Here is a 16695-nt window from a genome sequence, read left to right on the forward strand (position 1 = left end):
TGGCTCAGTTAGAAATTATTTCAAGTTAATTCCATGTAACCGAACAACGATTCATTAGTCTTGATTGACGTTATCGTTGCTGTCTCACTTTTGTAAATTGTATGTTTCAGTGAATCGGTTCCTTGAATTTATTGCTATGTTTTTTATTCGTTACGTTTTTATGAAGATATTTTTAATGTCAGTTGTAAGGAGTAGTGAATGTGATTACAGTTGAGACTTAATTCTTGTGTAATTTTATTTATTTTTCTTATTAACATATTGGTAATTGTAAAGTTCTGCAAACATTTATCCAAGTTAACAGTCATAAAATCGTTAACAATAAAAAAATGCACAAATAGCAATGAATAAAGAAAAAACAATTGGCTTAACCCTTACCATTACAGTCTGAAAACAGCAAATTGTCGGCACTTCCCAAACCATTTCAATCGCTGTGTAAACATCAAATGCTGGAAAGAAAACGCTAAAAAAGTGAAGGTACGAAAGTGTCATGCAAAACTTCGTCCCAAAGGGCAATGTTCCATTTCTTATAAATGAAGTTAAAAGGGTACTCTCGTCCCTTGAGGTGAAACTTGGTCACAAACATCGAAGGGTCTAAGGGACCCACGAAACGTTATCTAAATTAAAAATTCGGGAACATTTTGTGTGAGGACGTTCGATTTGTTTGTTAGGGAAGGTCTAACGGGCTGAAAATAAAACTTTATAAATAAAAAAATATACATTTTATACTCACCTGAAATGGTAGGCGCAATAGTAAAAATCTCAGCTTTAACGTAAAATACTAGTGGAATACCAGTTACCTACAAGAAGGCATAGGTATGTGGATGTGCATAACTTTTATGACATCCAATAAATATTTAGGCCATTTTATTTTCTATAGTTATATCTTAATGACCAGTGTTCTATTACATACATCAATAATTATAGTGCACATTCTTCAAAACAAGAGGTTTTAAATGCTCTCCTTTTAAGAGCATGAACGCCGCAAAATAAATCACACTTTGTGTAGTCCCCAGCGCTTTAATACTACATTTATTGCAAATATCTCTGTGTTCTTTCACTACTAGCAAAGCGGAACAAATTGCACGGAGTGTCGTACACTTATCTCAAGTTATGTTCTACACTAAAAGCCACAAGTGCGTGATGTGGTCTCAAGATGACAAATGTAAGTGGACTGGAAAATATGGCGAGATAGAACAAAATGGCTTTCGATTATAGACGGAATAAAAAAGAATATGATATTTGACATCATGTTATTCTTTGTTGAAGATTTTTTCTCTAGGTATTGTGAAAGAAAACGTGTTTCACTACTTGTTATTCTGAACGTATTTCAAAGTCGTTTTGAATATGGTAAAATGGTGTACCTCCTCGAATTACGTATTTGATGTATCGCTTAGAACAAGGTTGCTATGCTGAACTTAAAGGCAGTAGTAGCAAGTTAAAATTAAGCTAGATCAACGCTTGAGTTCAATTTATTTTTTATCTATAAAAATGATTACAAAATTAATTCCCTATTTTGTAATTGCTGAATGAAGAATGTTCACTGATTAATGTTTTTAACATAAATGACCTATTCATTTCATGCTAGCTACCTACTACTGCTCACGAGGTGTTATATCGTTCGTGTGGATAATATACAGCAAAATTAAGGACCATGTTAGTGTCATAGGTCACAGAAATAATTATTATGTTGATGAATTTTCAGAACTGCCTACTACCAAATATTCAATGCTAATATAATATACTCACTTTAGTAGTTCACCGAAGCATATAATTACAATATAAGATGTCATCGAGTCTCGGAATATTCCTACATAGGTATAAACCTACCTTGATTTATCTCTAACAGTACCGAATGACCTGAATCTAGTGTAACAACGTTAGATTCAGGCTAAGAACTAATTAGAGGCTGAATATGTTTCGTGTTAACATAGCTTACCTACCATATAGAAAATGTTCACAGGCTACTCTCTGTTAGGGTTCCGTACTCAAAGGGTAAAACCGGACCCTATTGTTTTCGCTCCTCTGTCCGTCCGTCCGTCCGTCCTTCCGTCTGTCACCAGGCTGTAACTCATGAACCGTGATAGAGAGTTGAAATTTTCACAGATGATGTATTTCTGTTGCCGCTATAACAACAAATACTGAAAACTAGAATAAAATAAACATTTTGGGGGGCTCCCATACAACAAACGTGATTTTTTTGCTCATTTTTGCTCTGGTACGGAACCCTTCGTGCGCGAGTCCGACTCGCAATTGACCAGTTTTTTGGGACTCGGGGAAGGCACGGACCACCGACTATATAAGGTAAACAATGCTTGGCCGAAGATGAGTGGCCATATGGTTATGACGAGTTTCTCCGTGCTGCGAAGACATCCATTCAGGTTGACATTTGAAAATCTTCGGTTATAACGGAAAATCAGGCGCCAGAAAGTCTGACCAGTTTTACCAAGGCGTTTCAATGTGCACAGTAAAACTATGAAACCGATCCCAATATAGTTGAGAAAAGGCTAACCAGATGAATTATAAGATAAGTACTTTTATATTTTAAGGCAAAAGCCCTAAGTGCTTCTAAACCTAAACCTAGCCGGCTACAGCTAGGTTTAACTAGCCATATGCACCTAATCTTAGTTCTCATCCAGTTTTCTTCGTTTAGAACTAGGTGTACCTACCATAAGTGTAAATTTATCATAGCGGCTACACATAGGTACAGCTGCATACCCGGAGCTAAAGTATAGAATATTACAAATAATAAAAACTATGAAACAAATCCGTTGGTCTATTTACCTATCTAGAAATGAAACGCATATAAAAACAAAACATTTTCAACGTGCTTACAGTAACACCTACAGACTAATTAGAATAATGAACATACTCCCGAGAATTATCAATTTAAAATAATGTTTCTAGTTAATACCGTGACCTACATTTGTATAATTATGACTCTGTAATTACCGTCTTACTTCAACAGTCCGCTAATTTAACTAACTGTGTAATTACTTCACAAAATTTTATTTCTATTGCTGACAAAATGAGCTCAAACATTAGTTACTAAATTCATAAAATTGAATATTTTGTTTGTTTGTTACTTTTTCCCGTTAACGCAACTGGATGGATTTTGTTGAAACTTGGCAGTGCCTAATATATGTAGCTCGTTCCCACTTCAACTGTTTTCCCATGTACAGGAAGGAATTCCCCCGGGACTCATTTTAAACCGCGGGCGAAAGCTATTGAACCACCATAATAACGAAAACTATTGAAATGACTACCAACAGACAATACAGGTCATCTCCTATATTCCAGTGAAAAGGCTTTTATCCCGTTTTTATAAAAAGCAAAGCTGGACAAAAGCTATTCTTTATTCCTTTTTGTAACGTGGAGCGACAAGGTTCTACCGTCGACATTGCGGGAACTACATAAGGTAACAGAGCTGAGGACCCATTTGCGTAAAATGAGCGTAAAATAATGCTTCATGAAAATTAATGAACTCACGCCTAAGTGATTTATTCCATAATGTATTTCTATTTAGTTCCGAGAACTTTATGAATATTATGATAAATCTTCTTTTATTAAAAATGTTTTGTGCGAAGTTTTGTCGCCAGCCAAAGTATTTGCATACTGATGGTGTGGCTAACGTTTCTTTAATTTTTGCTTCATTTTAGTTAACGGTTTTATTAATTAGCTGTTACACGTGACAATATCATCTTATTTAAGGCCACAAAAAGAATGTCACCAAGAGAAACTTTTTCGAAAAAATCTAGTTGATTAAGTTCAATCTTAAGAACTTGATCCATTATATTAAAACTTTAATAGGAACCTTCTTACCTTAATTATCCGCTTACAAACTTGCATTTTATTAAGTCTGCTATAAAATTCCATCAGTGTCTAAACTGTCATAATAATTCTACATTGTCTAGCTAGTTAACATAGTCAGTAAAAGTAGGTACAAAAGCTACAGATAACTTAGAGTAAGTACCCGTATACGGCAGACTAAACAGTTAGCCGACAGTTAGCCCGATGATTGTAATTTGTGTTTTAAAGAAAATCGTGAATTCAATCAAAGTTTTTAGTCGTTAATCCTTTCTATGGGCGTCTTACCATTTATTTCCGTACAACACAAAATTCTTAAAAATACTGCACTTATAAGAAGAGGCCGTTAAACCTTATCCAATAATTCGATTCACGAACAACATTTTATTAAAAAAACAAAACGCAGAAAATACATCACAATCCCAACCCGGAAGATCTAAAAACACAATTCCATTATACAATGGATTACAATTTAATTGTTTTTTGTACTAAGTAAAAAGGTTTTTGCACGAAGTTTGTGCGGCAAAAAAGGGGAGGCGAACCGTTTAAACACGGCAACACATTAGTTTAATAAGAGTGGGGTCACGGTCTGAGCATGACACCGGAATTGTAACGAACCCTTCAATTATATGAGTAATGAGTGTCATATATTTATACATGTATGTATAATATGTATGTTTGTATGTCAAAATGTGTTTCGTAGGCGTAATTGTTGTAACAATTAGATGTGTTGGATGACAGGTATTTTTAAACGTAGGCGTCCATAATTTTAGGTTACAGAATAGCGTAATAACTAAGTAATGATTACTCCAAAATATCGAGTCTTACAAAAAATATGAAATATTTAGATTTACTATCTATTTACCTACAAGTTTTCATAAAAATATCAAGTTTTTTTGCAAATTAACATCATAATATAACACAGCAATCAGTAACCTAAACTCACAATACGTGCAAAAATGCGTATTCTTTATTAAATTACCCAATTGAGTTGACATTTCCTTAACCTATTCAACATAAAAATGGAACAAGCCAATCGAATTCAAATTCAAAATCAATAACGGTACTTGCAAGTTAATATACAACGTGAATATTTTCCCGGGAAACTTTCTAAGGTTTTTCTTTTCCTTTTAATTCGAGCCGTCAACCTGATTTCTGAATTGAGAAAGGATGAAGTTTGATAAAATGGATTGAGATCGGCCCCTCGGAGGTGATCGACGCCTTAAGGGTTGCTACTTGCAAAATATAAATGTTAAACATGTTTTTTGTGGGAAAAAGTTTGTTCATTCGATTTAAATATAGGAGTAATTCAAATATACGATCAAATACGGTACTAGAAGGTTTATTTTGAATTTGGGAAAGTTGTCTGTAATCATGGGTAGAATCACGTGTTCAAGCATCGGTCACTAATTACCAGTCACCCTATAAATAATATTCCTAAACAAAGAACGAAATAAATCTCACTTCACAAACTAACAATAAATCTATCCAAAAATACATTTATTCCTATTAAAAACAAGTCAAAAACTTTATCGTACGCGTCGCAAATGCATTCGTGTTTAAATGAAAAGCGAATGGTTACCAAGAGCTTTTAACTTCATACATTCGCCAGCACAAGTTGCTACCGAAGTTTTAAAACGTTGCCATATATTAATTTATGTTTCGGCTACTCAGCAGAATGAGTATTAAAACTGTTACGAACAATTCTATTTCGAAGCTCCGTAGTTTTTAATGGTGTGCTGTCACATTTATCAGATTTTATTTTGTGTGAGCTGCTGGTATTTTTGTTTTAGAATGTTAGGATTTGCTATAAACCAACCCACATTGAGTAAGCGTGGTGATTAATGCTCAATCCTTCTCCGTGTGAGAGAAGACCTGAGCCCAGCAGTGGGACGATAAAAAGGCTGTAAAAGTCATAATAAAACATCTGTCTATGTTTTTTTTCATGTTTATTATGTTCAATCAAAGTAGTAGAGTAGGTAACTTTATTCAATCCAGTACAAAGGGAAAAGCTTGCTATAGCTTGAGGTTTCACCAACATTGTGACAGACATCCAGATAAAAAGTAGCCTACAATTGTCTCCAAGCCACCTGCGCAGACTTTGCATAATTTTAATCGGTTCAGTGCTCAAAATGAAAACAAATGTACACATTAAGAATAGATAATACTTAAATATATAAGCTTTAAAGAGTGTCGAGAACTGTATACGTCTGCTAAATCATCACGATAAAACTGAGTGTTCCTCAAAGTAGCAGGTAGCAGCTACTTTAGACAATAAAACACATTTTCTAGATAAGACTCCTCGCCGCTCCCAGCTCAATAAGTTTCCACTTGTTTTCAAAGTAGGTAAAGTTTCGCTATCAGAAATACGGTATCTTCGTAAAAGACTTATACCTATTGGAAAAAGGTGCAAATGAGAATGATAAAAGCTTCATTAGCACGTAGGAAATCTTAATTTTGTCATCAGTTAATAACGGTTTTATAGAAGTAGGATTAAAGTGAATTTTTTTGTGGTAGTTTGTTTGTACCCTAGAGACTCCGGAACTACTGATCCAATTGAAAAATTATTTCACTGTTGGAAAGCTATAGGTACTCTTTCCAAGTAGCATAGGCCATATTTCATCCTATTACGGTCCATAGACCCCACTGGTTGCGATTGTGAAACCGCAAGAAAACGGCTAGTAAAGAAATATCTAGAGCTGCAAATGTAGTACACATGTAGGTACGACTTTCTTCGTACACTATTTCTATCTATAGGTCGTCCGAGCTAGAAATATTTTTAAACCTGTCAAGAAATCTATTGACCGTCCCAAATATATCGTTCTACGTTTTATAGATAGATTTTATTGTTAGATATTGTACTTCAAAGTATATCCAGCCTTATGACAATCCAGCATTATGAAGAAAATGCATGGACTTTTTACATATTACACTGACAAATTGAATTGCGTTTCTGTGGAATTCTAAACAATCCGTCGTTTCTATTCTGCAAAATCCTCAAGTTAAACTGGACTTGTTTAAAGTTTTATTTTTAAATTCTTGGTACTCGAATATAATCTGAATCATCGTTAATCATTCTGTATTTTGTTATCCAATCATCATTTTAAACTTTATTTTCTAAGTATCTTTTCCCCTACCAACTTTTACAAACCAACGATTCTCAACATAAAGCAGAAAAAAAAAACTATCCGTGTCAAATAAAACAAAAATAACGAAGTGTGTGTGTATCCACATTTTGGCCACGGTCTATCAAAATATTAATCACAAAGAAGCACACGCGAGAACTTACATAGAATTAATTAAACGAACAGGGCGTGATCAGTTCCTGAGGGATTACACATGCATAGCTACACAATTATATTTATGGTAGGGTTGCGCAGACGAGCGATTTGTGTAACGATAACGTCACAAATTGAATTAATAATAATAAAAAAATTACATTTATTTAAATGATTGTCGTTTATTGTCATGTCATTTAATTTTAATGCAGATACAGGATTACGTCAGTCAGGCAGTCGCTCTTTGTAAAGCACTGGTACTCTGAACAGCTGCATGCGGTTAGACTGGGAGCCGACCCCAACATAGTTTGGAAAAGCCTAGGCAGATGGATAGGCAAGAATGTACCAATGAATAAATTGCAATTTTTATTTAGTTCGTTGCGGAATAACGAGTTGAATGAATATAAACGCAAGCCTTGTATGTAGGTATCTGGTATCCTTCTCAATATTGCCTTTCTAAAATCTAGCATTTAGAGTCCATTATGTACGACTTCGTTAGTGTTGCCACCATTTTATTCCTCGGCTTTCATTAAATCTTTTCACATTCTCCAAAAAGTAGAGTATTTTATCTACAACAGTGCAAACAGGACACTTCATTGTCCCATTTTACTACTTACTATTCAAAACAAAGTTGACTCGATTAAAGAACTTGACTCGATTAAAGTTTAATCGATTCAAGTCGCTCGTCTGCTCGGTCTCAGGAATTAATGTAACAATGTTACCTTCATCGGAAGCGATATTGTTATTAATGTTCTGCTAAATTCTATCGATATGTAATTAAAAGTTTCGTGTTTGCAACTTAGATAAGTTTGCTCTAGTGGGAATATATTGTAGAATATATTAGATTTACCTACTAGACGAAAGTGAGTTGGATTGTCTGTTATGACGCGTTTGCTTAGGATTATGATTTAATTTGTTTATGCTTTTTGCGCATTATACAATGGCGGACTTAACGCACATGGTTTTTGCCAGTCTGCCTTTGGGTGGTGGAGAAATAGCAGTGGCACCTGCAACCCTCTTTTTAATATTATAACCGGTGAGTGATTTGTCGGTCAATTTTCTGTTTTATAAAGTCGTGCAGTTTTATTGATTGTGTCTAGGTTCATAACTCTTTGCTAATTAACTTCTTGTACATAATTGGTTAATTTAAGTATCCGCTCGTTGCCTTTTAAGACAATCTAAGACCGATTTCCACAAAGCAGTTACATAAACATTCAAAGCGTAAGATATTGATTTGAATAACTAACTTAGTGCTTTACTTAAATCTCTATTTCCAACAACCATTTCGAGGCTTCAACTTCATATCTAAAATTCGTCTTGGGTACCAAACACGGAGAACAAAATGACTAGCGGATGTGCTATAACGGAAAATCGCCTAAGAAAGTAGCGCACCAAATCAGGGGCGTGCGGGGGTCGAAGAATGATACTGTTTTAGCCCTTAAACGCCTTCTTTGGACCGAACCATGTTTTGTAATACCAAAAATCGTTGACAGATGTCCCAAAGAACCTAAACGCTTCATTAGTTCACTCGTAACTGATCATTTTGGTCATGCCCACCGTACGAATTTGACCTTAGAGAAGGCGTCTGGCCTACCTGCATTATAGCATCTCCGCTCATCTTTCCTTACTCTGTGGTAGCAAACTATTACGGTAGGTACGTACATTTGAATTGAACTAGACTCAACCACGGAGTAAGTTGGAGCCACTTCTAAGACTCAACTTTGATGCTGTATGTAAATGATTTATTGTGGAGTAACTCAGACGATGTTAGAATTGAAGAAAAACAAGATTGTTTGCTGAACGTCAAATTGGGGAATACGTATACGTATCATTATTCTCTTACGTTTTGGTAGTGAATACTATCTTTAAAGTAACGTATGTTTTCATTTCTTAAAAAATATATTACAGTTTAAAGCTTTATCAATAAACTTGTCTGAAAGGTTTGACGATTTATTCTTAGTGTTTATTCATCACACAAAAACCCGAAATGAGCAATTCTTATAACGAAATTGATTTGTAAGAAAAATAAAATCTTAAATGAGAATTCGTGATGAATGTGTTACGACAAGACAATATGGACGCAATTTCTTTCTATCGATTTTTTCAAAAAGCAATTTTGGTGGCCCCTCAACCTTCGAACCTTTTAAAAAGATCCATACGAGTCACGAGGCAATTTCTTTCAAGTGAAATATGTTCATTGATAGATTTCTTTCTGCTAACACTTTCAAATTGTGGGTTTTGTCGACAATTTAAGAATTCTATGGCAGTTTGCTTATTAATAGCCAATACCCAAATAACCCAACCTTCCGATTATCTGTGCACCAAATATCATTCAAATCGGTTGATTAATTATGGCGCAAAAGCGCGACAGACAGACTTACTTGCACGTTTATATTAGTTAGCGTATAAATCAGACGTTCCTTTAAAGGATGATGGGCAATTTTGTATGAACCCTGGCCTGATAACCAATAAAGTTCTAATGTGAATTAGATTATTGCTTATACCCTACAGTTACTGAAATAATACAGTTCATGTCAAGAATCGACCGGAAATAAGTACAGTCGGGCACAAAAGAGTTATACTTTTTGCACCATTTTTTTTGTTAAAATAATATCCATAGTAGAAAAATTCATTGCATGATGTATTTTCGTCAACTTATCACTTATTTAAATAAGCCTAGGGTAGATTATCAATTAAAATCGGTCTTAACTAGGCATGATTGTTTTAATAGCAAAACAAAACATAAAAACTTTTACTTCTACCACCGTATATTATTTCCATTATTGGAGATAGCATTTCCTCGTGTGATATGTCCTGACTAATATGGACAATAATATAATGCACTTAAACATCGCTCCCATACAAAATGAAGTGGTTCAAGTCCATAGGCTGTCCTATGCTATCAAGTGTCATATCTTCGTTCTCCGGTGGTTTACAAGGTTGTGCCCATAACAAAAAAAAACCGGCCAAGTGCGAGTCGGACTCGTGCACGAAGGGTTCCGTAAATTACAGTTAAATCAACCTATCTCAAAAACTATAAGAGATACTTTGATCAAACCAAAAATCGTTGAAAGAGTTAATTAGCATGCATCACCTCTATTTTTTTTAGAATTTTATACCCCGTAGTTATAAAAATAGAGGGGGGGGGACATACTTTTTACGACTTTGAGAGCTGATATCTCAAAAACCGTTCACTTTAAGAAAAATGTTTTTTAGAAAACTTTATATCATTTTAAAAGACCTTTCCATTGATACCCCACACGGGTATGTACATCGAAAAAAAAAATTTCATCCCTCAGTTACATGTATGGGGGGCCCCACCCCCAATTCTTTTTTTTACTATTTAGTGTCATATTTTTGTAGCAGTTCATACAACACATATTCCCATCAAATTTCATCACTGTAGTACTTATAGTTTCCGAGTAAATCGGCTGTGACAGACGGACAGACGGACAGACGGACAGACGGACAGACGGACATGACGAAACTATAAGGGTTCCGTTTTTGCCATTTTGGCTACGGAACCCTAAAAATGAAGCTTAGGGTATAAGCTATCATTTGATATGCGAATGGTTTTTATTGGATTTACCGGTTAGACTCACCAGAACGGCGGAATACGTACACCATACGTTGTAAATACTACCTGCTAAATAATCTTTTTTTTTCAATAAACTTGAAAAATATGGGCACAGATACCTTCTGTGACTCGTTCTGACAATTATTGACAATAATAATGCACTTAAACATCCCTCCCATACGCACTGAGGTGGTTCAAGTCCATGGGCTGTCCTATGCTATCAGGTGTTATATCTTCGTTCTCCGGTGGTTTACAAGGTTGTGCCCATAACAAAAAATGAAGCTTAGGGTATAAGCTATCATTTGATATGCGAATGGTTTTTATTGGATTTACCGGTTAGACTCACCAGAACGGCGGAATACGTACACCATACGTTGTAAATACTACCTGCTAAATAATCTTTTTTTTTTCAATAAACTTGAAAAATATGGGCACAGATACCTTCTGTGACTCGTTCTGACAATTATTGACAATAATAATGCACTTAAACATCCCTCCCATACGCACTGAGGTGGTTCAAGTCCATGGGCTGTCCTATGCTATCAGGTGTTATATCTTCGTTCTCCGGTGGTTTACAAGGTTGTGCCCATAACAAAAAATGAAGCTTAGGGTATAAGCTATCATTTGATATGCGAATGGTTTTCATTGGATATACCGGCCAATTTTACCCATCATCCTTTTCAGCATTCTGAAAGTACCAACATTTTAACAAAATACAAGCTAAGTGCGAAAGCTTTCTAACCCAAAACACTCAAAACAAAATGCTAACCGCATTATAAATTCATGCAGAACTTTCAAATTCTCAATTGATGGTCTTAATTTAGGGATTTACTCTTCACAAACAATTAGCCCTTTTAAGATTTTATTCTGCGTAAACAAATTAAATATTTAGTAACAGTTTCTGACAGGGTAATACCCAATTTTAAGAGGGATCTAAGAATACCTACGGGATATTTTGTTCGTTTCTTTTGAGCTCCACTAAGCACCTTGTTTTAATATTTTAATTTAATAATTCATTTGAAATACTGATTAGTTTCTTCTTCATTTCGGTGATGGTGTGATGATGAAACTAGGTTACGTAAAAACTCAAGATCGTTTATTCAAACTTGGCTGCTAAACAACACTTTTAGAACGCCATAATAAAATTGTCAAAAAGTTAGCCCTCAAATCGCCCGCCCTTCACCACATCCTATGAGTTTTTGCTGGGAAGAAGAAGTGGCGCAATAAACTTCTCAGTGATACATACACAGATGATATTAGACTAAAATGATACAGATAATATAAACCGTCCCTTCAGACCAAAACTCATTATAACCGATAGCTCATCTGTTCACTTCAAATAATGATAGACAGTTTACTTACCAGAAAATATATTATCCAAAACATTTTGCGTAACTAGAATGATAGATAGTGGTGAAAGCCGACTCTAGAGTACCAAATAACCTACATAACGCTAAAATAATATTCTAACCTAAATACATAATTTAAACCGTTCCCTTTATACTGGGAACATAACAAAATCCCACTTGAAACTGTAGTAGTATGATGTCAGAACACGACGCAGGTTAGACAGCTGCCAAGTTTGGCAAATCAGTTGAACTGGGGCGGTCGGATAGACGATTGGTCAAAATAACAATGGAATGAGGTCCGTTCCGGAAACGGTACCGCAATTGGCGGTTAACGCTGATAAGAATAATCTCCTAAACTTCTATACGAGTATGGATCGACCCGGACATTGTAGACTAAACAGTCGGCTGAGAGTTGGCTCGAAGGTTGAATTCAATCTCAGTATGTTTTAGTCGGTCTGATATGGTGCCAATACCTGATCGTTGAAATTTGCGCACTCCCATGCATTACCATTCTTAATCTAAACTGTAACAAGGCACTGTTTTTATTGGTCTTTTAGTTTCGACTCAGTAAAAGAATTTTTATTCGTAGCCTGTATGTGAAAATACGACAGTGTGGCCCGTCATTTCAACTTAGACAAAATCTAAGTATATCTATTCAAGTTCACAGAAAAATTATATCACTATTATGTAGCCATGTGTTTTGTGTTTAGATTTCATACATCAAAATGAATATATATGTTTGCGTAATTATGATAAACAAGTACCTATCTTATGTATTTGTAGAGCCTTAGGCGAAAACAACTACAGATGTTGTAGGTCGATTTATGAATGAAGGCCAAAGGAGAACGAGCCTTTTTGGCTACCTCTCCTCTAACATCAAGTGATACATCGATAGAAACAATAATATAATAGAAATAAAGGAATGATAAAAAAATCGAAAGCTAATTTTATGTTGAGTATTTTCTTGTATTAGTGCTACTGTCATTTGTTAGTATTAAGGGAGTAAGAACGTGTTTAATGTAATTATAACTACGTCTCAAATCTAAGTTATAATGTATTGATAATCAGTGAAAGGTATATTAATAAGAAAAGTCGCATTTGGACTAGTGAAATCAAGTTATAGAGGACAGTACACATGCTTGCCTTGTAAATTTTCTCGTATTATCATGTATTTTTCTATTGCCGTTTTGACAACAAATTCATTTTTTTGTACGGAGCCATTCGTGCGCGGGTTCGACTCGCACTTGGCCGGTGTTATCTATCTAACATTTTTTATATACATTGTTATTAGGTACTCTATCCTTGGCTTTGTAGTCGTAACCCATACAAATGTTTGCAGCTCGCCTGCTGAGCGGGTAGGATGCGGCGGCATGCACCGCATCGTGCTTCTCATGGCGGTGCTCACGAGGGCCGTCGCCCCCCATACCAACCTTACAGGTACGTTCAATATAATACTAGCTACAGTTCTTAAAAACTCGAGTCAAAGTCAAGTCATTTATTTCATTAAGGCCTTTACAAGCACTTATGAGCATCAAAAATTATAAATAGGTTTGATTTTAGTTGCCCATTCCAAAAGTAGTTTCCTATGGAGAAGAACGGGCACGAAACTCCATGGTCTTCTTAAAAATAATAGGTATTACTTAGAGTTTGTACCTATGTATTAATACATACGATAATAACATGCGAAGATCATGTAGAATCACAGACAAATCGATGTTACTGCCACTAAATTCCAAGCACAAGTTTGCATGTGCACAAGTGCGCATGTATCCATCCCCTGCCCGCTGATGCCTAGAATTGGTTTCTTTGCAGCTACTCAAGCAATTTTCTGTGGTGACAAAAAATTAGGGGAAAACTGTTCCTACTTTTTTGAGGGGAAACATGTAATGACTCTTCCCGCTGTGAGTGCAGTGGGGGGAATAAACCTGACTAAAGGTCATGTTATCATATAAATCATGGACAGATAAAGTCAGTTATAAACTGTCTCTAGGGGTCGAAATCTGTTTTAAGGTAGACTTCAAACGCAAGTATCAGTCGCCTGCGGCCTGTGGACGACCGACGCAGTAACGAATCGATTTCAGCAATACGCGACAAACGTGTAGGTCGGAATTGCGCCTTAATTGTTTCCTAGTTTTGAAAAGTAAATAACGACCCTAGAGGTGGATACAGACAAAAAATATTAACAAGTATCGGAAAGAAAAAATAGTGTTTTGATTTGATTAAGAATTAATTTAGAGATATATTCGTCCCGTTCATTATCACCTATTTCTTATAGTAGATCAATTTGAGTTTACTAAGATCAAGATATATCCAAATAGTAAGGCAATTAAGACCCATATTAATGAATATAATGATTAATTAACGGTATTGTCATGACGATTATATTAGTTCAAGCGCCATTGTCTATGTACTCATTAATAACGATGCTTAGGGACATAATGGCTACATGAGTTTGATAGGTATAATACGAGTATATTGCATTGGCATGCAAGGACACAGTTAATGTTATCCTAATCTTTAATACAAACATGTCTATAACTTGCTTGTGTATGTAAGTTCTGTCCAGGTTTCCAGCTTCGCTTTCAAGCTGGTTTGTTTGTTTAGACTCTTACACACAAATACGCCTGAATTGAAACAGATGAAAAAAATAACATAGATGCTACGATAAATTTTGAATATATTTGCCGAGTATTTGGAAATATTCCCCCGGGACATTACCTATATATTATAATGATACACAGCTTCCTAAGGAAATGGCTATATATTACCTGCATATAAATAGAAAGTTATATAGGTACTGGCCAAAGCAGCTATTCCACCAAAGCAAAGTCAAGGGCTCGGGCAAAGATACGCAGTTTAAAGTCATGGTAAACAACCTGAGTAATAAATCAAATTGTTTTGTAAAAGACATTCAATTTGTCCCCTTCAACTTCAGACGGATATTTTTTTCCAGATTAACGTAGCTTTTCATATAATTACATGTGACGTCTATCTTTTCGTTTGGATGTCTATACGATATGACAGAAAATTATAATTCAATTTTCGTTGAACGTTTAGGTAAAAAACTTATTGGATAAACTTTGTACCTATCAAAGCTACCTCTTAGTCTTTAATAGGAACAAAGATTTAGGGGGGCTATATAAGTCTATGCACCTAGGCAGCTAACTTACATACTGCAGACTAAACTGTTGGTTGATGATTAGTTGAAAGTTTATGGTAAAAGTAATCGTCATACCTTTTTGGGGTCTTTTTAAGTATGATACCGACCGAATACGTAATCGTTGTAACGTGTGCACTACTATTCATTTCCATATCTAATCTTAAGCTTCATCAAACTATCCGCCGACTAAAAGTTTGCATACTGCAATCTTTCTGCTGGGTCTGTTCTACCTAAATTAGACACTATGAGCATATCTTATGTATGGCCTTACACATTTTGAGGGTATAGTTTACCCGATTTAGAAGGAAATGATTGATGACGATGATTTTTTTCCCCCTCAGGATTACCAGCCACTGAACCAAGCATCCCGCCTTCGTCTACCATGATGACGCCGCCCCCTACTGTCTTCCGAAACCTCAGGGTGACCAACAAGCCAAGAAAACAAATGAAGCACGGAAAAGTGGACTCGCCCATGCTCAACTACATATTCGATTCGTATGCAACGAGCAATAAGCATTTTCATGACAAGTAAGTTGATAATAATATATGAGATTTTTTTGTCATTAGTATTTGGATTCAACGAAAATATGTTTCAACAAATATTTAAAAGAAACAAAAAATTGGAAAAGGAAAGTTTACCAGCACATTTAATAATTAAGGAAATTCTATGGCTTTTCTTAATTTCCTTTTCACCACACTAATTTTTAATCAGTGCCGTACAATTTAATTAAAATCGTGCCTCATCTACAATTCTATTCATAAATCCTTCACTAAATTGCATTCTCAGATGCTCCCGTTCCTTGACCCAGAAAATTTGCATTCGCAAATCGTAAGAACAAAATGGATCCGCTAATTAGGAAAACTGCCTCGTGAGATGGTAAAGCTTTTGGTTCCTCACAATTAAATAGGAACAATAATAAATGCATAAGTTTTTTATGCAATAACGGCTAAGCCAAGATAAGATATAGATTTTGGCAGATCAGTTTGCACATAGACGATATTCTATAATAGGTATAAAAAAGAGGAATCAATTCTGTGTTTGTTTGTTCGATTAAATAATATTTAACTGTTGGAAAGCTGCACTCTTTCCGAGTAACATAAGTTATATTTCATCCCGGTATACTCAGCAGTTTTCGGGGGCCACAGGCGAGATCGCAGGGAAACGGCTAGTTCGATATAAATCAAGCAGATACCATAAAAGTATATCTTCACCATTAACGACATAAAAGCAATTACAATAAACGCAATGTTAGCGATAAAGTATATTGTTGCAAACATCAATTTTATGGATGCTGAGAGAGTTCAAAAGCTATTCATTGTGAATTTTTATGGCTCATTACAAGACGTTTTAGGCATGCTTTCACTGAAAATAAGTACTTAAAATGTAAATTTGATTTAGGATAAAAGTTAGCTTTTATGTTGCCTGGAAAAGTAGTGGCGCAGATGCTAGGTTCCCAAATATTTTTTCGAACGCTGTCTGTGTACTTTATACCAGCTGAAAAACAAAAATGAAAAAGAAGACTCTTT

The 16695-nt window shown here is 35.2% G+C and overlaps 1 protein-coding gene across 1 annotated transcript in view; it reads left to right on the forward strand.

Moving 5' to 3' along the window:
- Positions 1-16695, forward strand: part of LOC110371401 (protein sidekick-1) — a 60040-nt gene that overhangs the window by 20199 nt on the left and 23146 nt on the right. The window contains exons 2-3 of the mRNA XM_021327628.3: positions 13348-13445; positions 15510-15696. Of these exons, the coding sequence (XP_021183303.2) occupies positions 13379-13445; positions 15510-15696 (254 nt within the window). The 5' untranslated portion in view covers positions 13348-13378. The remainder of the gene's footprint in view (positions 1-13347; positions 13446-15509; positions 15697-16695) is intronic.

This window comes from Helicoverpa armigera, chromosome 23 (assembly GCF_030705265.1).
Source record: "Helicoverpa armigera isolate CAAS_96S chromosome 23, ASM3070526v1, whole genome shotgun sequence".
NCBI classification, from domain to species: Eukaryota; Metazoa; Arthropoda; class Insecta; order Lepidoptera; family Noctuidae; genus Helicoverpa; species Helicoverpa armigera.